Consider the following 23,818-nt stretch of genomic DNA (forward strand, 5'->3'; position numbering starts at 1 on the left):
TGTAAATTGTTTTAACAGTCAACAGAATAAATTTATACATAATTAAACTTTAAATTAGTATAATCATAATTTTATGGTTAAATATTTATTTCTTCGTGTATATAGAATATAAATGTTGATTATTAATATTTAGGTATTCATTTGAAGTTTGCACCATTCGCCATGAAATCTTCAATTTCTTTCACTCTGAAAAAATTGAAACAAATATAAACTTTGACAGCATGAAAATTATGAAGCAAAACTAAAACTAAGGTATGTAAAATTTAATAATTGTGTTTGCTCGCAAACGAAAAAAAACCGACTTCAATTACATCGACGAGTAATACAACGTAGATCGACGAAAAAATACTCAAGTAACTGCGCGTTATCAAAGATTACTCAAAAAGTAGTTATCAGATCTCAATGAAATTTATATGTGACCACATGACAAACATCAGCTTTCGATTAAGTTAAAAATTATTAAAATCGGTACACCCAGTAAAAAGTTATTGCGGATTTTCAAGAGTTTCCCTCGATTTCTCTGAGATCCCATCATCAGATCCTGGTTTCCTTATCATGGTACCAAACTAGGAATATCCCCGTTCCAACAAAAAAAGAATTATCAAAATCGGTACACCCAGTAAAAAGTTATTGCGGATTTTCAAGAGTTTCCCTCGATTTCTCTGGGATCCCATCATCAGATCCTGGTTTCCATATCATGGTACTAAACTAGGTATATCCTCTTTCTAACAAAAAAAGAATTATTCAAATCGGTACATCCAGTAGAAAGTTATGCGGTATAATACAACGCAGGTCGACGAAAAAAGCGTCAAGTAAAAACGCATTATTAGATATAGCTCGAAAAGTAGTTGTTAGATCTCAAATAAATTTAAATGGGACCAATTGGCACACACCACCTTTCGATTAAAAGAAAATAGAACCTCCTCCTTTTTTGGAAGTCGGTTAAAAATATATCTTTCTAAGGCATCTAAATATTATATTTAGAACTCAATTTGGCACTTGAAATATAATATATTTTTTAATTTTTATGTGTTACTAGCGACCCGACTAAGCCCGTAATGCGAACAGAATGCGCGGATAAGAATGTTTGAAAACTACGCGCGCTGTCTCGATAAGTCCCTTCGTGCTAGGCTGAAACCTTAGCCACTACACTATGGACGCAAAGGCGCGTTTTATAATGTTGGATACTTCGCGCCTGTCGTGGCAACCGCGCTAGGCTCGCAATGTGAACGCACACTATGAATTGTATATATGTATATATATTTTTATTCATAATATAGAATTACTTTCTGATGTGATTTAATGATAATGTCTTAAAAATTTCGTTTAAAAACTAAAGGCTCTTTTTTTGTGTCACAATATTGATAACAATAGATGAAATATTAGTGAAATGTATACTATGTTGTTATTAAATGATAAAATATTGACGTTATAGTCAAAAAGAGTTTCCACTGACGTCATTCTTTGTAGATCCGATAATAGGTCTATTGGATGAAATTCCTAACTATTTTTTGTGAGGCACGGGTTGATCATAGTTTCTTTACTTCAGCCTATCGCAGTCCACTACTGGACATAGGTCTCCCAAAAAAACGCTAAAAACGGCGTGAATTCATGTGTTTTGCCCATAGTCATCACGCTGGGCAGGCGGTTTGGTGACCGCAGGGCTGGCTTTGTCCCACCGAAGACGCTGCTGCCCGTCTTCGGCCTGTGTATTTCAAAGCCAACAGTTGGATGGTTATTCCGCCATCGGTCGGCTTTTTAAGTTCCAAGGTGGTAGTGGAACTGTGTATCCCTTAGTCGCCTCTTACGACACCCACGGGAAGAGAGGGGGTGGTTATATTCTTTACTGTCATTACCAAACAGCAGATCATAGTTTATTGAAATGAAAACTTAATTGACATATAATTCAAATAACCCAGATTGTCAAAGGCAAAAGAAAACGAGTACTTTTCTTACGGTTTTTTTTTTAAATATATCTCATTACACTGCAATCTGTCGTCACAGGGACATTTATCAGTGGGTGGGTGGAATTCTTTTTGGCATGCTCGGTATGGGACCTTTGTCACATCCTACTTAACTTTTCTTTTTACTACTTAAGTGTGTTTTGGGGCATCTTCCGTTTCAATCTACGAGTCGTAGTGCTTTTCTCCATCAATCATTGGCCAGGCTGTTCGGATGATGTTTAATTCTTTGGCTAAGATCTAGATTAGGTAAAACCGAATTTCGGGACCGTGCGGGGATGGGGGGGGAGAGGATGGGAAACGCTACCCCTGGTACCACTGTCACACCTCGGAACCCCATGGTTATGGAGATATCCATGGTTAAAGTTTTGAGGTTAGAAGAAGAATTTCGAAAGTTAGAGGAACGCTTGGCTCCGGCGCTACGGGAAGTGCAGCCCTTGCGTGCGAAAGCACGCTCACTCATGCTCCGTACAAAAAAAACCGAATTATGGGGTTTTTGGGTGTGGAGGGTGGAGGGTGTAGGGGAATCTATACAAGGTAACACTGTCATACCTCAAAACCCCATGGTTATGGAGATATCCATGGTTAAAGTTTTGAGGTTAGAAGAAGAATTTAAAGCTATTATAATACCTTTGAGCTCGTAGTGTTTGCATTGTGTGACAAATCGACACTTTTAAACAAAATAACGCGTCAGACATAATATTCTAATAAAATTAGTAACATTGCGTGCTAGAATATAGGTTTAGAAATTCGAAAAATACCCAAAACCGAATCGGAGCACCCCACTGTCCATGTGGTCTTGGTCTGTCCTACCCCTAGAGTGTTTTTTTTGTGCCGCGGAGGCGCGAAGGGAGGGCAGCCCTCGCCCGCCGTGCTAAAGCGCGCGAACGAATGCGTAGAGGAGCGGCTGAGGCTGGTCGCCTTCGGCGACCAGCCTCCGCTGCGGAACGGAGCATGAGTGAGCGTGCTTTCGCACGCAAGGGCGGAAGGGCTGCACTTCCCGTAGCGCCGGAGCCAAGCGTTCCTCTAACTTTCGAAATTCTTCTTCTAACCCCAAAACTTTAACCATGGATATCTCCATAACCATGGGGTTCCGAGGTGTGACAGTGGTACCAGGGGTAGCGTTCCCCACCCTCTCCCCCCCCATCCCCCCACGGTCCCGAAATTCGGTTTTACCTAATCTAAAGCTTTACCAATTCTTTTCTTGTACGTGTTAGCATGGAAAAGTATTTCCTGTTTGACTGTTGTCATGAGCGAGTCGTGATGTAGTTGCTCGTTTGTCACGAAGTAGGACCACCAGTTAACATTCTCAATATTTTTACAAAAAAATGACCGTTTTTATGCTCAAAGCTCTAAGGAAGCTTCCCAATTAGTCAACAGAGTACAATGTGGGCATTACCCGACTTCAGTGATGTTTTGGCGAGGTGTTAACTATGAAGGTGTGACAGCCATATTTTTGTGTAAAAGGTATCAAAACAAGTGTATCAAGATACCATTCTTGAGGAGGTAGCTAAGCCCCCTTAACACCACCATGTTTAATAACCAAGAATGGTCCTTTCAGCAAGATTCAGCGTCGGGTCATAAAGCTCGATCCACCTAATCTTGGTTAGAAACCAACATTCCGGACTACATCAGAACTGAAGACTGAAGCTAGATTATAGTTTATGGTCAGTTTTAGAGAGTATATCTTGCTCTAAATGCCATGATAATTTGGAGTCCCTAAAACAATCCATACGATTGGCAGTAAAAAAAATTCCCATGTAACTCGCTTCAACGTTTAAAGGACTGTATTGCAGCCAATGGAGACCACTTCGTAAAAGCTTTATATGTTTTTAATGGTTTTAAATTAATGTATTATATTACACTAACACACTGTAATAGTAATAAATGTAACGAGTAATAGAAAAAAATGTTTTTTTCTTATGATAGTCTTCTTTTTATGTTTTATATATCTATTGTTTACGCCTATAACCTTCATTGATTCATAATTTTTTTTTTATGGAAATATTTTCAAACTGGGACTGATAACTCCTATAGTTACCACATTCAAATAAACAAGACTTATGTTTTTAAGAGCTAAATATACTGATAGCTTATAAAGTTTTTATAGGTATCACATAACGGCATCCAACAGGTTAGTTCCATTTTTTCCGTTAAACTGCACTCTGTTAGATAAGTATTACTTTTTGCAACTATTGAAACTAAACTTTTGCTTATAAGATACTGATAAAATATAAAAACATTTACCATTAACTTGTAAAATTGGCCCTGAATATTTAGTTTTATTAAATAGATATAAATTATAATAACTTACGTTCTCGGTACAAATGTCAAGTTTTCAACTCCTGTTTCCGTGATGAGTACATCATCCTCGATACGAACTCCTCCAAAGCCTCTGAACTGATTCACTCGATCCCAGTTGAAGAATCGTGACTGTTGTGGGTTATTTTTAGCCGCGTCTAAAAGCTAAAATAATCATATATATAAAAATGAATCCCTATTTCCCTTGGTCATGCCATCACGCGTGATCGGCTAGACCGATTTCACTAATTCTTTTTTTGTTGTTTGTTATTGTCAGAAGGTTCTTATGAAAGAGAAAAATAAGATAATTGTGTTTGCAGGCAAACGAAGAAAAATCGCCTTCAATTATATCGACAAGAAATAATACAACGTAGGTAGACAAAATATTTTTCGAGTAAATACGCATTACCAAAATTACTCCAAAAGTTGTAATCAGATCTCGATGAAATTTAAATGTGACCACATGATAAGCATCGGCTTTCGATTTAATTAAAAATCATCAAAATCTCTACACCCAGTAAAAAGTTATGCGGCTTTTCGAGAGTTTCCCTCGATTTCTCCGGGATCCCATCATCAGATCCTGGTTTCCTTATCATGGTACCAAACTAGGGATATCTCCTTTCCAACGAAAGAAGAATTATAAAATTATTTCTAATTTAACCTTAGCGCTTTGGACAATATAAACTTTTTTAATGTAATCTTATGACGTTTGACATAGAATCATAGAATATTAGTATTAACACTTGAATATTTTTTTTTTCAAATTATTTATAACAATTCGAATTCAATATTCATAGTTAAGACAGGACAACGTCTGTCGGGTCAGTAAGTATAATATACTCTCTCTCACTCGCCACCGGAGTAATAGTGCACTGCACTATGGGCGAAGGCGACCCGCACAGGCGGACCAAACGCCTGGGCATCACGGTTGCATGCGTTAGCGATCTCGTGGCGCCTCACTATGACGATGCTAGGCACCGCTGGTTTTTAGTAGGTAGTCCGAGCTAGCATAATATACTAAGTTTCTATAGTTTTAAAATTGATAACATTTTGATTTTACGTAAGTTGTTTTTAGAACAAAAGGTTACTGATACTGTGAGTGAGTGTTAATAAGGGCAAGGAGTTTTAAATGGTAGAATTTCGCGTGATATATTTTATGGATGGTTACTAAAGTAGAGTAAATCTGGCTATGAAATAGCAGCCGGGCTCGACGGTGAGCGCCACGCCGAGCGCAGCTGGCACTATGTGTAGTCACTCAATTTGGGTATGAAGTAGCAGCCGGGCTCGACGGTGAGCGCCATGCCGGGCGCAGCTGCCACTATGTGTAGTCACTCACTCTGGGTATGAAGTAGCAGCCGGGCTCGACGGTGAGCGCCATGCCGGGCGCAGCTGCCACTATGTGTAGTCACTCACTCTGGGTATGAAGTAGCAGCCGGGCTCGACGGTGAGCGCCATGCCGGGCGCAGCTGCCACTATGTGTAGTCACTTACTCTGGGTATGAAGTAGCAGCCGGGCTCGACGGTGAGCGCCATGCCGGGCGCAGCTGCCACTATGTGTAGTCACTCACTCTGGGTATGAAGTAGCAGCCGGGCTCGACGGTGAGCGCCATGCCGGGCGCAGCTGCCACTATGTGTAGTCACTCACTCTGGGTATGAAGTAGCAGCCGGGCTCGACGGTGAGCGCCATGCCGGGCGCAGCTGCCACTATGTGTAGTCACTCACTCTGGGTATGAAGTAGCAGCCGGGCTCGACGGTGAGCACCATGCCGGGCCGCAGCGGCCGGGCGGTGCGCAGGCGCGCCAGCGGGCCGGCGCGGCGCGGCGGGCAGTGCGGCAGGTAGCCGCCCACGTCGTGCACGTCCAGCCCCAGCAGGTGCCCCAGCCCGTGCGGCTGCAGCACGCCGTTCACGCCATGCTATTGTAACATACACCTTATCAGATATCTCATAACATATGTGATCTGGCCACCTTACCACGGGAACATAACACTATTTGAGAGCAGTATCGTTAACTGTGAGATTTGGTAAAGTCGAGGCATTTCCCCAGTCGGGCTGCTCCATGTTTTAAGCAAGATATTTCCTGCTATGTCCTACCTCAGTTAAATCTATCTATGTTACCTGACAGAAAATCACAGCCAAATAGTATTGCTCTCGAGTGATGTTGCGTCCTGTGGTGAGTAAGGTGGCCAGAACTCTTGGAGAGCCGAGATGTTGGATAACCGATTCGTAATTCTAAGCTGAAGAACAGCTAAGACTTCCGATTTTTTTTTTGTAGTTGAGACCCAAGTCTGTCCTGAAAAACAGCCATAGATACGCAAAGGTTCAGGATTACCATCAAAACAAATAAAAATGTTTAGTATAAAGTCTTGCCTCGATCATTTCTTCAACATCGCCTTTAAGTAAGTTTCCTTCTTTCAAATGTTGGAGCATAGCGCGGTTTGCCGTCAAATGCATGTCAGGCCACAAAACTTCCGGCTTTGCTTCTCTGTAATTTAGCATTTAAAATAGGCTAAAGACTAATGGAATTTTTTAACCATATGTAAATTCTTCTCCAAGGCCACCATCTCTTAAACCTAAAATTCTATTTAACTTCAAAAGTAAATCACTGTCTAAAAAGAAATTACTTATATTTAAAACATAATAATTTTACTCTATCACATTTTAATAATAATATGGTAAATGAAAAACAATAACACTATTTATATTCTATTCTTTCGCCTATTAAGAAAAAGTTGTTTTTTCAAAATATGTTAAACAATCTTCCAATTAAATAATTGTGTTTGTAGGCAAACGAAGAAAAACCGACTTCAATTATATCGACAAGTAATACAACGTAGGTAGACGAAAAAATAGTCAAGTAAATACGCATTATCAAAGATTACTCCAAAAGTTGTAATCAGATCTCGATGAAATTTAAATGTGACCACATGATAAACATCGGCTTTCGCTTAAATTAAAAATCATCAAAATCGGTATACCCAGTAAAAAGTTATGCGGATTTTCGAGAGTTTCCCTCGATTTCTCTGGGATCCCATCATCAGATGCTGGTTTCCTTATCATGGTACCAAACTAGGGATATCTCCTTTCGAACAAAAAATAATTATCAAAATCGGTTCATAAACGACGGAGTTGTCCCCGAACATACATAAAAATATACATATACGGTCCAATTGAGTAACCTCCTCCTTTTTTTGAAGTCGGTAAAAAAAGAAAGTCAAAATCCACGCTATTTATTAAAAGACTTACTTTATAACTGCATCTCTAGCTTTCAAAACTGCTTCGTAGATCAGCTTTTGGTCCTCAGTAAACTTGCCGTTGGCTGGAAATGAGCAAGTTATATCAGCGGCGTAGCCCGCGTAGTTCCCGCCCATGTCGAACAAACTGCCAAAATAATATTAAGAAAACTCAAGCATATTTATACCGTAAAGTAAATAACAAATTGTGTACTACAAATATACTAACACTTTTTCGTGCGTGCAGCCGGTGTTCATCGATTTATATGACGTAATCACGTCATTATGCTAAAAGATAATAGACAAAAATAATATGCTAGCTAGGGGCACATTACTCATCATTTTTATCTACAACGGGTGACTATTAACGATTTACGTGGAAGGTGAAACACTAAAAGAATACTATATCGCTACACAAAGTCTCATCCTAGTCATGATCGCACCTCGTGCTTGTAAACGAGGCTTTCAACTAGTTCGAGGACATTCTAAGCTACGAAAGGTAGGCACTTTAACTTTTTAGATATTTGCTTGTTTGCTATAGCGCGGACGCGGAGCACTAAGAATTTCGTACAATGACCTTTTTGCCTACTGCCAGTGGTTCTCAAAATTTTATATAAAATACGAAGCTTTAAAAAAAATCGGTAGAGTTTAGAATTTGGAATGTTTTAGAATAATAATAAATAGACATCCTTATGATAGGCCACCGGGTGATAGGCCTTGATATAGGCGACGTCCACACCGTCGACATCCTGAGCGTATAAGTTGCTTAGGACGTCGGCCTTATCTTACACGTGGCGAAAAGGTCTTCGAAAGACGCGGCGGTCTCTATTACAGCAGCAGTCAAAGTGCTCACATCCTCGGAAGAGGTGAAAAAGCTCTAACAGGAGAACACCTGTCTGAGAAGAGATCTGGACGAATTGAAGAGTCATATAGAGGAACTTCGGAGGGAGAACATCGCGCGGGTGATCAAGGCCCCTGTGTCAGTGCCTCCCAGTGAGTAATGAATGCTGGCGTCTGTTATGGTGAAGGTAGGGTGTATGATGGACGCCCATCTCGCGAACATTGAGGAGAGACTGTCACCATCCAGGACGCTCTGTCCGCCACTGGCAGTGGACAGGATTACTGAAACGATGCAGCTAACGCCTGCTCTCTTACGCGGCAAGCAGAAGGCGCGCAGGGCTCAATCTGCCACAGTGCCTGAGATCACGGCAGAGGGCGCTCCGACGGCTCCGGAAACTAGCAAGGGCGAATGGGTAACCGTCGTCAAGAAGCCGAAAAAGGCGAAAAAGATTAAGACTCCCGCGCCGGTTGCAACTACTGCTAGAGCAGTCGCACAGCAACCGAAGCAGAGACAAGAAGAAGAGGTCCTAAAAGCCCAGGCTGGCGACCCCCGACGACCTATAAGTGATGATCACATTGAAGGCGTACGCAGAGAAAAGGGTAGCCAAAGACAGTTACCTCCTCTATTATATTGTGGATACGATCAACCTGCAGGACCTAAATATAAAGGAGGGACCGAGTGTCCGGCGTATCGCCATAGGAGCCAGGATCTTAAAGAAGGCGATGGGGCAGATCCTGGACGTCGCGAATCGTCTGGCGGAGGTGCTAGAGCGAGTGTTTAATAGCATGGCGAGGGTCGTCCTGCCCATGAAGCTCGCAAGTCTTCGGGTCTCTGGACTGGACGACTATGTTACAAAGGAAATGGTGGCCGAAGCGGTGGTCAAGGCCAGCGAGTGTGACGCCGGCGCCGTGAGGATTCATAAAGTTCTCACCACATATCTCCATCGTGTATCATCTTGGCATTAGGCGCAGCTGCGTGTCCGTAGTGCAGCGTGGCGCCGTTGTGTCCCGAGCCGCAGATGCACGTGTATGACACGTGTCGACAGCCACCCACGCGGTAGCAGTGGTCCAGGAACACAGACTCACACTGGTACTCTATGAGACCGGGCCGGGTGAACAACATCACCTTTGAATGACGAAGCATTCTATATAAATATTATCAAAATTAACTTTATTCGAATAGGTTTAAAACCACCTTCGGATCGTCATTTTATAGTTTTTTTATATCGTTTAAAGTTTAGCTACCGGATCTGGAATTTTATTCAATCTTCAGAGTAGAATTGGCAAGAAACGCCAAGGTTTTTCTTTAAAAAATTGTGCTTTAATATATTTAAAATTAGTAACATCCCAGTGAAAATATAACATCAATTTAAGTAAATGTAATATCAAAACGATATAAAATTAGTGTTTTATGTCACATTTATATCCCATTTACGTAATTTTTACGTCATGTGTTCTCTGGGATATTGCATTAAATATAGTGTCACTAAATCCACACAGCTTTATCATTAATATAATCTATTTTGATTGAGGTAGGGCGCAGTACAATATATCTGGGGAACTACTGACTGAATGACTGGGGAAGCTAAAAGAAGACACCTAAATAACACTGCTATTAAGTAGTGTCGTGTTCCTGTGGTGAGTAAAGTGGCCCAAGCTCCTGGTTGCGATCTTTTGGGTGTTGTAGGCTACGGTGACCGATTAGCATCAGGTGGGCTTTTTAGACCAATTTGTATTTAAAAAAATACACTTATTCTTATGTCTTTTTCTGCCTGTACCGGCAATAAGAAAACGTCCCTAAGAGGTATAAATACCAAATAAGATCCCATGGAAACATTTGTATATGATATATAGGTGTTGGCCGTGGTCTGGGGTTTGTCCTTGCTTATGGGGTATTGTAGTTATGTATCCTTTAAATAAAAAAATTCAAACAAATATTTTCACCAGAGTATACAATACTCAATGTCGAGTAATGAATGTCATTTGATTAAGACTTTATTACTTAAAGTCATTTCAAGCTCATTCAACTTATCAATGTTTTTAACTATTTACATAGATTATGTACAGGTTACTGATAATAACAAATACTCGAAATTCACACGTCTAACTACTAATTAATTTTAAATTAAACTAATTTTCTTTTATATTTGGCAACAATTGTTTGTTTCTGTACTTTTTATTTGGTTAGGCTACACTAGTCAATATTCAACCAAAACAAAAATAATTATGTGTGTCAAAATTTATCATACATATAAATACCAATAAAAAAAAATATTAATATATAGAACAAAATATATATATATATATACCTGCTTATGGGCATCAGATGATACTTTGCAAACATATCGCATAACTTCAATCTCCTCTGGAGTCTTAATAACTCGCCTGTAACAATTATTTATTGTAAATATTACGTTATATACTGCTTCTATATAAATAAAACAGGAGAATGGCTCAACCAATTCGACTGTTTTAGTTGTGTTCTCTAAAATACTTTTTTAATAGGTTTCTTACGAATAGAAAAATAAAAAATAAAAAAAAATTGCACAGAAAAAACAAACAACAATACATACATGGGTGTGTCAAATATCAGGTTATACATAATTATGGTTGGAAATAAAATAACTATTACGCATGTATGATATGTATATGAGCACGGTTTATAAAAAAAGAGCTAATGACCTTGAAACACGTGAAAAGGTCTTCACGAATTATAGGTAAGAACCTTCTCGATTACGTCAGCTTTGGAAAAAAAAAGAAACTACATCACAATCTATATGTTCGTTTAAACGCTACGATGCTATAGGCAGACCCAGAAACTTATGACATGCCCCTTTTTATGTCGAGGGAAAAAATATATGCATAACAATATTCATAATAGTACCTATGCTTACTAAATATGAAAAATATTTATAGCTTAAAACAAAATTACTAAAAATATTTTGGCAAATATTGCGGTTTATTTTCTGTAATTAGTTTTATACCAGAGATTTTATTTGTTGTATATAATTGTTTTTTTGTTAAAATCCATACCAATAGGTGAAAAAAATTATCTTCATACATTTGTTTATCAAATCAATATTTTCTTTATGATGACATTGATAACTTCTTGAATGTTGTAATCAACTGATAAGAATTCACAATCGACATAAGAAACATTCCTGATAAGGTGAAGAAAAAGATTAAGCTGTCCATTATAAACACACCTACAAATAGAATTAGCATTGTTTTATACATTTTCTTACATAAAATACGCGGATGATATATGAACCTCAGTGTGTATAATTCTGTTTAACTATTTCTTTTTACAAAATTGATTATAAAAAAGCAAAGACCATAAAAATTTCACCCCCATGTATTTCTAAAATTTAATACTATTAAAGTTATATTTATTTATTTTTATTTTTTTTAACAAAAAATAAACACATCTTTTTTCTCTGTAGTCAAACACAAAAGGGGTGGGCGTATAGAGCCCTATGATGGATTTCTCAGGTAAAAAATATAAAAATAAAAAATTATTTAAAACATTCTATCGAAAAGATGTATTTATGTTTCTATTTTAACAGAACATTGAAAAGATAAATATATGTTTATTAAGGATAATAATAGGTACTTACAATTCAGCAATGATAGGGAATAATATTTCATTATTCACATTGAATCTGAAATAACATCATCAATTATTTTATCTTAATTTATTGTGAGAACAGTGTGTATAAAATGGAAATAATTATCTGTACAATTATACAATAGAATTTTTTATCAACATTAGTACACTGGATAAAAGTGTAATTTTTAACAAAAAGAGTTTCTTTACTAAACTATTAAATATATTTTACTAAATAATATAAAAAAAAAACCTTTGTCTCATTGCATAAAACAAAAAGATATTTTATATTTTTTCAATTAAACCAACATAGTCACAAGTAGAATATATTTAACAAATCACCATTTATAAATTATTTTTCATTCTTAAAATTTTACTTATAAAATATACATACATATAATAAAAAACTTACTCATCTATACCGGCAAACACTGCCTCTTTAGCAGTAAGGCCACTGTCTGTATTCGGTCCACTCTAAATTAATAAAAAATTCTTTTAACCTCTTTTTTTATTCTTAAAAAATGAATAAAAAGTGAATGAAACCGAATTGAGGTCACTCCTACCATTATACATTTTTCAAAATAGGTCGACAAGTATAAATTTTTAAAAATTAGTCTTAATCCAATTTTTTTTTTTAAACTGTACACACGATAACTTCTGTAAAGAATTTTCCAATAGAAAATTAAAAAACTTTAAGTTATGATAATTAATAATACAATACTATTCTTAATCTCATAAATATATAGTTACACCTTTTTTTTGTTACTACTGTTTGTTCATATTTTGGTGTGCAATATATTATTATTATTATATATTTAAATAGATTACACAATAATTAAAGTTATTGAAATATAAAAAATACACTTACCAAGGTGAGCAACACATCAGGTTTTAATGATTTCAGTATATCTGCAATCTGAAAATAATTAATTTTAATATTTATTCATCAATTTATCTAGTTATTTTCCCACTTACATTTACTTGTTTAACAATAAATCAAAATAATATTTAACAAGTAGAGTGATCTCATTTTGCAACTCACTTCAGCCTATGGCAGTCCACTGCTGGACATGGGCCTCCCCAAGTTCGCGCCAGACATCCCGGTTTTCCGCAATCCTCATCCAGCCTACACCGGAAATCTTAAGTAGATCGCCGGTCCAACGGGCCGGAGGACGTCCCACACTGCGTTTGCCAAGACGTGGTCTCCACTCCAGGACCCGTCTATGACACAGATGGCCAGCCCACTGCCACTTCAACTTGCTAATTCTGTGGGCTATGTCGATTACTTTCGTTCTCTCGCCGATAGTCTCATTTCTAATCCTATCTTCATAGCCCGTTCCATTGCACGTTGAGCGACTTTAAATTTGTGTACTAGTCCCTTCGTCAGTGTCCACGTCTCGGCTCCGTATGTTAACACAGGCAGGACGCATTTCTCGAAGAGTTTTGTCTTCAAGCATCGCGAATCTTCGAAGTGAAGACTCGACGAAACCTGCCAAACGCCGCCCAGCCCAACCGAATCCTCCTGTCGGCCTCCTTCTCGAAGATGTTGCGGTGTAGTTGGATAGTATGGCCTAGGTAAATATAATCCTGAACAACTTCGAGAAGGGTACCATCGACCGATAACGGTCTCGGTATGACTTGGTTGTCAAACATAACTTTCGTTTTGTCCAAGTTCATACAGAGACCGACACACTGGGAGGACTCGTTTAGGCAGGCCAGCATGTGGCCTAACTCATCCAACATCTCCGCAAAGATGATAATATCGTCGGCGAAACAAAGGTGAGAGATGAATTCACCGTTGAGGTTAATGCCTCGTTCTCCCCAATCTAAGGTCTTTAAGACATCCTCCAGCGCAGTGGTAAACAGTTTCGGTGATATTACATCTCCCTGTCTTACCCCACGCCGAAGGGAAATAGGCTCTGTTCTCTGGTCCTGGACATGAGCGGTCATCGTCACCGCGTCGTATATACATTTCAGTATCTCGATAGATTGCCAGTCGATATGACATCTCTACAGAGAGTCCAGGACAGCCCAGGTCTCAACAGAGTCGAAGTCCACAAATGCCATACACAGCGGTTGATTATATTCTTCTGTCTTTTGAATAATCTGCCGAACAGTATGGATGTAGTACACGGTGCTGTTGCCATTTCGAAACCCAGTCTGCTCTGGTGGTTGGAATTCGTCGAGTATTCTGGCGAGACGATTCGTAACAACCCTCAAAAACAGCTTATAGACGTGGCTCAGAAGTGAGATCGGTCTGTAATTTTTCAACAGAGACTATCTTAAAGAACAGCATCACCACACTTCTGGATCACGCTTTCGGCGTGGTACCGCGGTGGATGATGGCGTTAAAGAGTCTTGCCAAGGATTTTAGGACAGGTTGTCTTGCGGCTTTAAGGAGCTCATTGGTAACTCCGTCATCCCCCGGGACCCTCCCGTTTTTATGCTGCCCGAGCGCTGCACTAATCTCGTCCTCTTCGAAGTCTGGGATACTCTCCCAATAATGACGCAACAATGGAGCTCGTGGATCTTCAGTGTACCAAGTCGCAGGCTTGCGTGCGCTTGACGAGTACAGCTGTCCATAAAAATTTTCAACCTCTTCTCGGATCTGAGGGCGAGAATAGACGGTGCTGCCATTCGCTGTTTTGAACTTCGCAAGAAGGCTTCTTCCCAATGGTCTTTGGAAAACTTTGGACCCCCTATTCTGCTCAATCAGAGTAGCAATCTCTCTCGTATTTGAGCAGCGGAGGTCTCGGCGTACAAGTTTCCGTATCCTCTTGGAAAGAGCCCTCGGTTCTGGCGAAGCAGCCTGCAACTCGCGCCTCTGCCGCATCAGATCCAAGGCTTCGGGAGAAAGTTTGGTCTGCTTCGTTGTCTTTGTTGGTGGAAAGTGCCGCATCTTTTTTATTATGCTTGATAAAAATTCCAATGAATAAAATAAACTAATAACAAAAATATTAAAGACCACATTTCCTTTAAATATAGTTTTGTATAACCAATTTATTATTCTTCAACCAAAGAGTTTCCTTCCAAAGGCAAGTACAAAGTGTGTGTGTACATTAAAATTTGCAACACAACATACAATTTTTAGCTGTACAAACTTTTTACTTATTGTTTTGGTAACAATAACACGCAATTAGTTATTGCAATAAATGTAATGCAAGTATTATTATCTGTCTGTCTGTAACCACTAGTAGCTAACTTCTGACCAAGGTCAAAGCACAGAATTTATTTCTATAGTATGTTATAACTTATACACTAACTTACTAAGAATAAAAACTTGCCATTTACGCCATTTTTTGCCATTAAGATATTTATCTTAACAACAATGATCATATTTTGGCTACGGGATCAAAGGTATGCCTCATCATTGAACTATTTCATAAAATAATTTATTAAATCTAAACTCAAAATCATTATAATTTATTCAATTAGATTTATACAAGAACTAATGTACAAAATATTATTTATTCTCTAAGTTATTTTAGGTGCATCAACTTAGGTAGGACATCATATTGGTCAATTTTTATTTAATAGTATATTCATATCTATATAAGCATCACAGTTAAACAGAATACAGAGTAAAGATATAAAAGGTAACTATACCTCATCAACGTAATGTACTTCATCCACTGCATATAATTTCTTAAACTCCGATAGGGAAAGTAATTTACCCATCCATACTTCATATTCTTCTGGTAGACGTGGTACAAACAAATGTGCCTTTCCAGTTCTTACATCCAAAGCAAAGTAACAACCTGGCTCACGAACACCACACAACCAGGTAAAATATGCTTCCTAGAAATTTTAATTAAAAATCATTGAAATATCAACATATATTAGACATTAAAAACAATAAACTATTTGTAATCATTACAGCCTATACAGTCCACTGCTGGACATAGGCCTCCACAAGTTTACGCCAAAAATAACGTGAACTCATGTGTTTTGCCAAACTATTTGTAAGGAGGGACAAAATTATTGACTACGAAGTAGATAAGTAATTTAATTACGCCAAATAATAGTTATCAAAATTTTCAGTAAAAGAATTAGCTAGTTTACCTGTCTGAAAACATATTCTACATCCGTGTCATAGTGGCTTATGCTGTCACCACCTTGTAATATAATGACTTGTCCACTTTGTAGTTTTTCTGCAAGCCTTTGTCTGTTCTTTGCAAAAAGCGAAAGAGGAACTTCTAAGGTACCGGGACCCATTGACCATGATTCGACCATCTTTGCTAATCATGTAATAAAGTTATATTTTGTGGAAAAATTATATATATATCTTCTATCGTAAAGATAATTCGTATTTGATATTCTTTATCTTTAAATATAGTTAGATATAATATATGATTAGAGATATTATTCAAATACGGTCGAATTGATAAAAATACAATACCTTTTTATTTTTGTTGAAATTTTTTTTATTATTTAAGATACCTGTGATATCTTTATTTTTATTAAAAGTATATCATATAAATAAAAAAATAACAAAAATTGAAGTCCGATACGAATATTAATTGATTGGTTTAATCATTAAAATTTAATAGCTCGCTCAGTTGTGCTATCGTTATGCTCTGCTATAGTCTACTTGAGCCTAGGCTATAGTCGTCACAAAATAATACACAAATAATAGTCCCCATTTTCAACCCATTTTGACATCTATCAATCGGACGTAAATAGCGAAGTAGCTGTACGACTCGGTATTAGATACTCACGATAAATCGATTCAAGTTTGTTTAAGTATTTGATCGATTTGATTATGTAATGTAAAGTGCATTTGATTAAAATTTTGATGAGAAATTTAAGTTAAACTTTAATATTGTAGGTAATCTGAAGTGATACAATTGTTGTGTACAAATGTTTACACGAATTTTAATCATATATTGAAACATTTTTTTTCTGGATTTTATCACAGTTTATTAGCCAAATCAAAATTTTATTTACGACTTTGAGCGCCAAGCTCTTCTTATTCAGTAAAGATCTCTACACAATATTTAATTACGATTAAAGTCGAATGAAGCTGGTGAAATTCAGTAATTAATTAGTTACAGCACTAGTATTAAAAACAAAGACTTTAGAGCGTAACTGTTTTTGAGACGTTTCGTAATAATAAAAAATTTCATAAAGTAAGCGCGGAAAGAATATACGCCATATATCCTATCATATTATTTAACGCGCCAAAAAGTACTTATTTTTTAAAATCACTTTATGTTATTAATAACTCTTTTATTGTTTCTTACAGTTTCGTACCAAGTTACGTTCTAAGGTATTTGTCAAATGTCAAATCGGGCCTTTTATTTTGTGACGACTATAGTGGAGCACGGTTGATTCCGCCAATGTTACGTTACGTAGAGTAGAGTGGAGAAAACACGAAGTAGAACCTACCCCACCCCAGCCCGCAAAATAATGATATTTGTAATAAAAAAAATACTAATTGATAGATTTTGAATTGCTCAATTCAACTACGTTGTCCTTTTAAATTGCTCACCTCAAATTATATAATTAAAAATCAAAATTAAAAAAAAAAATCAAATATTTTCAAACTCCTATATCTTTCGATGTATACAATATTTTAAATTGCTCAAAGTGTTAAAAAACTGCTCAAGTTGCATTTATAATTGCTCAAGTATAGTTTGGAACAGATCCACTTCCCTTAATTTTTAAATAAATATAAATAGTTTGCACAAATAAAATATTGATATTTGTAAAAAAAAAAAATACTAATCGATACATTTTCAATAGCTCAATTCGACTACGTTATCCTTTTAAATTGCTCACCTCAAATTATTTAATTATAAATTAAAAAAGTCGTTGAAAAATATTCTTTTATCAATATTTTCAAACTCCTGTATCTTTTGATGTATACAATATTTTAAATTACTCAACGTGTTAAAACCCTGCTGAAGTTGCATTTATAATTGCTCAATTACAGATTTGAACAGCTCCACTTTCCTTAATTTTTAAATAAATATATAAAGTTGGAACAAATTTAACGTTTATATCGATAAAGTGAGCGCTGCAGATGCGCATAGACATTGATGGGAAGCCAAAAAAATTGCGGATATTCGTAATAAAAAGATGCTAATCGTTCGATTTTCAATTGCTCAATTCAACTACGTTGGCCTTTTAAATTGCTCACTTCAAATTATTTAATTAAAAATCAAAAAAGTCGTTGAAAAAAATTCATTTATCAATATTTTCAAACTCCTATATCTTTTGACGTATACAATATTTTAAATTGCTCAACGTGTTAAAACCCTGCTGAAGTTGCATTTATAATTGCTCAAGTACAGATTTGAACAGCTCCACTTTCCTTAATTTTTAAATAAATATAAATAGTTTGAACAAATTTATCGTTTATATCATAAGACAGGTGTACGCTGCGCGTGCGCATAGACAATGATGGGAAGCCAAAAAAATTGCGAATATTCGTAATTAAAAGATGCTAATCGTTCGATTTTCAATAGCTCAATTCAACTACGTTGTCCTTTTAAATTGCTCACCTCAAATTATTTAATTACAAATCAAAAAAGTCGTTGAAAAATATTCTTTTATCAATATTTTCAAACTCCTATATCTTTTGATGTATACAATATTTTAAATTGCTCAAAGTGTTAAAGAACTGCTCAAGTTGCATTTATAATTGCTCAAGTACAGTTTGGAACAGCCACACTTTACTTAATTTTTAAATAAATATAAATAGTTTGTACAAATTTATCGTTTATATCATAAGACAGGTGTACGCTGCGCGTACGCATAGACAATGATGCGAAGCAAAAAAATTGCGGATATTCGTAATAAAAAAGATACTAATCGATAGATTTTCAATAGCTCAATTCAACTACGTTGGCCTTTTAAATTGCTCACCTTAAACTATTTAATAGAAGCAACCGGCAATTGAGGATAACAGTGGAAAGTAATGTTACTTTAACAATGTATGTGAATCCTGATAACTAATAAAAGTAGGTAATTATTTTAATTATACGAGGAAAGTATGAAATCTGCCTGCCAAAAAAGTGGGGCTGTTCCAAACTGTACTTGAGCAATTATAAATGCAACTTGAGCAGTTCTTTAACACGTTGAGCAATTTAAAATATTTTATACATCAAAAGATATAGGAGTTTGAAAATATTGATAAATGAATTTTTTTCAACGACTTTTTTGATTTTTAATTAAATAATTTGAAGTGAGCAATTTAAAAGGCCAACGTAGTTGAATTGAGCTATTGAAAATCGAACGATTAGCATCTTTTTATTACGAATATCCGCAATTTTTTTGGCTTCCCATCATTGTCTATGCGCATCTGCAACGCTCACTTTATCGATATAAACGTTAAATTTGTTCCAACTTTATATATTTATTTAAAAATTAAGGAAAGTGGAGCTGTTCAAATCTGTACTTGAGCAATTATGAATGCAACTTCAGCAGGGTTTTAACACGTTGAGCAATTTAAAATATTGTATACATCAAAAGATATAGGAGTTTGAAAATATTGATAAATGAATTTTTTTCAACGACTTTTTTGATTTTTAATTAAATAATTTGAGGTGAGCAATTTAAAAGGACAACGTAGTTGAATTGAGCTATTGAAAATCTATCGATTAGTATCTTTTTTATTACGAATATCCGCAATTTTTTGGCTTCGCATCATTGTCTATGCGCACGCGCAGCGTACACCTGTCTTATCCTTTGGCTGACGACCTGGTCTAAATGTGACTCTAACGCCGCGGTACCGTCTCATAGACGTAAAAAATTAAATTGAAATTAAATTAAATAAATTAAACAATACTGTACTGTAAGGGTTTTACAAATTAATTGATACATGTTTTAGGTGAATTTATTACAGACAAAATAAAACTACCATTCTTATTTTAAAAATAATCAACATTTATTCATGAATACACAATAATTGCTTAGCTAAATTTAGGAACTTTATTCAGTCTCTTTTTTAAAAAAAATCTACTCATCAATCAAAAAATGAACTTAAAAAATCGTTACTTCTTTGTACTATAATTAAAAAAGAACAAAAGTAATTAGTCTTCCTTCAATAATAAAAAAATTTACAAGACACATATTTGGTACATTTTCAACGTTGTAGTATACAGTCATTGCATATTTGAAGACAGCAAGTAAGACACATTGGCTTTTTGCATTGATAGCAATAATACTTTGTCCTTCTTTTTAGGCGACTTGGACAAATTGCACACGTCTTCCGCGTTCTGGGATCTGAATTAGCTTGGCCTTTTGGAGACGGAGGTTCAAGCATGTCGGTTGGTCTAATAACACGCTCTATAGTTAGCCGAAGTTCACGGGGGATTCTGTCATTATACACACGTAATTTCATTTCTGGCAGAACTAATTCTCTAGCAAGTGATAGTAGAAAAGGGCCACGTCTCATATTAACTTTATTTGTGCATTTATTGTAAAGCACATAAGAATTGATACCGCTATCTTCATTACACTGTTCTTGTCTGACTGGTTTGTTGCTATCCTGTTCTTCATTCTGTCCATTGCCGTTATGACTTCCTTCAATTTCTATTTCACTTGTATTTTCTTCATGTTCGTGGTCTAAACTTAAATAAATGTATGAAATATATAGTAAGTAGGTATAATGTGATTGATGAACACACACACAAACGAAACATTTACCTGATTTCTTCCTGGCGACCCTCATTTACATCGTGATTCACGGCTTGATTCTCGTCGTCTTCGGATTGTTCAGATTCCGTGTTGTGATTGCTTTCCAGAACAAAATCAGGATCGTCCACGTCGTCGTCAAAATTACTGCAGTTGTCATCACTTTCAGACACGAGGTTTTTGTATATCTCTGTGTCTTTTAAAGGCCTGTTACTTATACGAGGTCTTCGTGGCGGCGGAAAAACAGAACTTTCAATAACTGCGGTTTCTTTCCGTTTCGTTGTCATACTCCTAGCTAGCCTAGGCGTTTGTGGCATTGTCGTTGGTGTAGATTTTCTATTTCTAGCCATTCTGCGAAATTGAATAAAACTTAAAACCGACGTCATGTCAACGAGACACTATGTGGTTACCTACGTAAACACAGATGTAACGACTAAGAGACATGCTAAGTAATTGTACATAAACACCGTACTTACGTCTGTGAGACGGCGATTGCTCCTTCGTGAACACCTGTACACTCGGTGCGCTCGCGGCCGTGTCTGGCGACAAAAAGACGGCGGGATAGGAAGGTAGCGGGAGACGTAGCGCCGTGCGTCGCTTATTTTGAAAAATATTGTTATGATAAAAATAGTTACGTCTGTGAGACGTATACCACGTCAGTTAAAGGTTATGATATAAACGATAAATTTGTTCAAACTATTTATATTTATTTAAAAATTAAGGAAAGCGGAGTTCTTCAAAACTGTATTTGAGCAATTATAAATGCAACTTCAGCAGGGTTTTAACACGTTGAGCAATTTAAAATATTGTATACATCAAAAGATATAGGAGTTTGAAAATATTGATAAATGAATTTTTTTCAACGACTTTTTTGATTTTTAATTAAATAATTTGAAGTGAGCAATTTAAAAGGCCAACGTAGTTGAATTGAGCAATTGAAAATCGAACGATTAGCATCTTTTTATTACGAATATCCGCAATTTTTTTGGCTTCCCATCAATGTCTATGCGCATCTGCAGCGCTCACTTTATCGATATAAACGTTAAATTTGTTCCAACTTTATATATTTATTTAAAAATTAAGGAAAGTGGAGCTGTTCAAATCTGTAATTGAGCAATTATAAATGCAACTTCAGCAGGGTTTTAACACGTTGAGTAATTTAAAATATTGTATACATCAAAAGATACAGGAGTTTGAAAATATTGATAAAAGAATATTTTTCAACGACTTTTTAAATTTATAATTAAATAATTTGAGGTGAGCAATTTAAAAGGATAACGTAGTCGAATTGAGCTATTGAAAATGTATCGATTAGTATTTTTTTTTACAAATATCATTATTTTATTTGTTCAAACAATTTATATATATTTAAAAATTAAGGAAAGTGGAGCTGTTCAAATCTGTACTTGAGCAATTATAAATGCAACTTCAGCAGGGTTTTAACACGTTGAGCAATTTAAAATATTGTATACATCAAAAGATATAGGAGTTTGAAAATATTTGTTTTTTTTTAATTTTTGATTTTTAATTATATAATTTGAGGTGAGCAATTTAAAAGGACAACGTAGTTGAATTGAGCAATTCAAAATCTATCAATTAGTATTTTTTTTATTACAAATATCATTATTTTGCGGGCTGGGGTGGGGTAGGCGAAGTAGATTGGTCGGTGCGGTTGAGACATAACAGACTCAATTTAATTTTAAAAACAGGCAAAATAGTCAGACTATCATTGTTACACTTTAACTTAAAACAACACAAACATTTAATGTTAAACTAAGGCTACAGCTATTAGTAATTAACTATTACAAACTAATTATACTAGGACTGAGACATGGTTTATTTACAACTTACTTTTATTTATTTCATAATAATTACACAAAAATATACAGTAAAGACTACACACCAACATTAACAAACATTGAACATTTATAGGGCGGGACATATCCATATAGGACGGAGGAGTTTGGGACAGGAAGAGGATGTGGGAAACCGATAATATTGATATGGCGATACGAATATGTATGAGCTAGTGATGTACGCATGTTCACAATAGCACATTTGCAGTCGCGAATATTCGCGATTTTTCTATATTCGCATTCGCCTCCACACTAAACGATGCGATTTTTTTGGAAATGTTTTTATTTTATTTTAATACTAGCTGCTGCCCGTGACTTCGTCTGCGTGAACGCTATACAGCACCAAAAATACCTATAAAAACCTTTTAAAATAACATTCATTTACCCGTTTCTTCTTTACATTTCATATCTACAGAAAAAGCTCATAGATGGCGCTGCTTTAAAATTGTCTTGTCTACTTATATTCATTTAATTATATTTATCGGCTTAGTTACTTATATTGCGTGATTTTCATAGTGTGAAGCTAGCTTATATAGCATGGTTATTAACATAATAACAACAACATTCAAATATGCGTCGTTAGATTACACGTTGTTACAGAATGTGTTGAGGAAATAAAGGTTCACTGCTCGTTCCCGGTAGGTGATAGCATGATAATATGTAGCCTATATGTTGATCCGACTTCTTAATAATATTCGTGCCAAATTTGAAGTAAATCCATGCGGTACTTTTTGAGTTTATCCCGGACATACATACAAACATACAGACAAACAGACAAACAGAAAAACAGACAAAAATTCTAAAAACTATATTTTTGGCTTCGGTATCGATTGTAGATCACACCACAAGTATTCTTTTAAAAAAAATATTTAATGTACAGTTTTGACTTTTCTACCATTCTATTATATGTATAGATATAGTAGACATATTCTTAATTTTCACATATTTACAAATATTTTAAAAATATAAATCTATCCTTTTCTTTAATTATCTAGCTGAAATTATTTTTACAATTTGCCACAACTAGCCCATTATCATATTCAAGGCGATAATATAGGGCGATTGGGCAATCGAGGAGGACAGACTCGGAACACACAGGGTCGCAGGCGCACGATGGGCTCTCCTTGGACTTGAAGGGTTTACAAATCCGTCCACCTCCGTTTTGTCATTAATTCTGTTTGCTGCTATTGTACCCACGCATTCGAATGCTTCTCCTAACGAACGATACCGGTCATCTCTCGTAGTGAAAAACGACGTTTTAATTTCGTCACAGCTTCTCTGGCCAGATGGTCGGCACGTTTGTTATCCTCCATTTCTGTATGGGCTTTGATCTAGAATAAAGTCACACATTTGGTCTGGAATATATAACTGTTACGCTGGCGG

The 23,818-nt window shown here is 36.1% G+C and overlaps 2 protein-coding genes across 2 annotated transcripts; both read right to left on the minus strand.

Moving 5' to 3' along the window:
• Positions 1–69: 69 nt before the first annotated feature.
• On the minus strand, positions 70–16,172 carry LOC123660849 (xaa-Pro dipeptidase). The gene is made up of 11 exons (XM_045595878.1): positions 16,002–16,172; positions 15,546–15,737; positions 12,804–12,855; positions 11,950–11,986; positions 10,642–10,717; positions 9,265–9,458; positions 7,506–7,640; positions 6,630–6,744; positions 5,984–6,175; positions 4,276–4,427; positions 70–186 (listed from the first exon to the last, which is right to left on the minus strand). The coding sequence occupies exons 1-11, from the start codon at positions 16,170–16,172 to the stop codon at positions 138–140; spliced, it is 1,365 nt and encodes a 454-aa protein (XP_045451834.1). The 3' UTR covers positions 70–137.
• Positions 16,173–19,805: 3,633 nt separating this feature from the next.
• On the minus strand, positions 19,806–20,929 carry LOC123661241. Its single transcript, XM_045596228.1, has 2 exons — positions 20,592–20,929; positions 19,806–20,515 (listed from the first exon to the last, which is right to left on the minus strand). Exons 1-2 carry the CDS (start codon positions 20,927–20,929, stop codon positions 20,029–20,031), a joined length of 825 nt encoding a protein of 274 aa, XP_045452184.1. The 3' UTR covers positions 19,806–20,028.
• Positions 20,930–23,818: the final 2,889 nt, after the last annotated feature.

This window comes from Melitaea cinxia, chromosome 16, assembly GCF_905220565.1.
Source record: "Melitaea cinxia chromosome 16, ilMelCinx1.1, whole genome shotgun sequence".
Lineage (NCBI taxonomy): Eukaryota > Metazoa > Arthropoda > Insecta > Lepidoptera > Nymphalidae > Melitaea > Melitaea cinxia.

Excerpts from the sequence above, each read along its gene's own strand:
- LOC123660849 (XM_045595878.1), bottom strand. The coding sequence starts at position 16,172 with ATGGTCGAATCATGGTCAATGGGTCCCGGTACCTTAGAAGTTCCTCTT. Across the intron at positions 6,176-6,629 it reads ATGTTGAAGAAATGATCGAG|CATGGCGTGAACGGCGTGCT; the intron begins GCAAGACTTTAT and ends ATGTTACAATAG. Across the intron at positions 4,428-5,983 it reads GCTGCTACTTCATACCCAGA|CTTTTAGACGCGGCTAAAAA; the intron begins GTGAGTGACTAC and ends TGATTATTTTAG.
- LOC123661241 (XM_045596228.1), bottom strand. The coding sequence starts at position 20,929 with ATGGCTAGAAATAGAAAATCTACACCAACGACAATGCCACAAACGCCT. Across the intron at positions 20,516-20,591 it reads GGTCGCCAGGAAGAAATCAG|TTTAGACCACGAACATGAAG; the intron begins GTAAATGTTTCG and ends CATTTATTTAAG.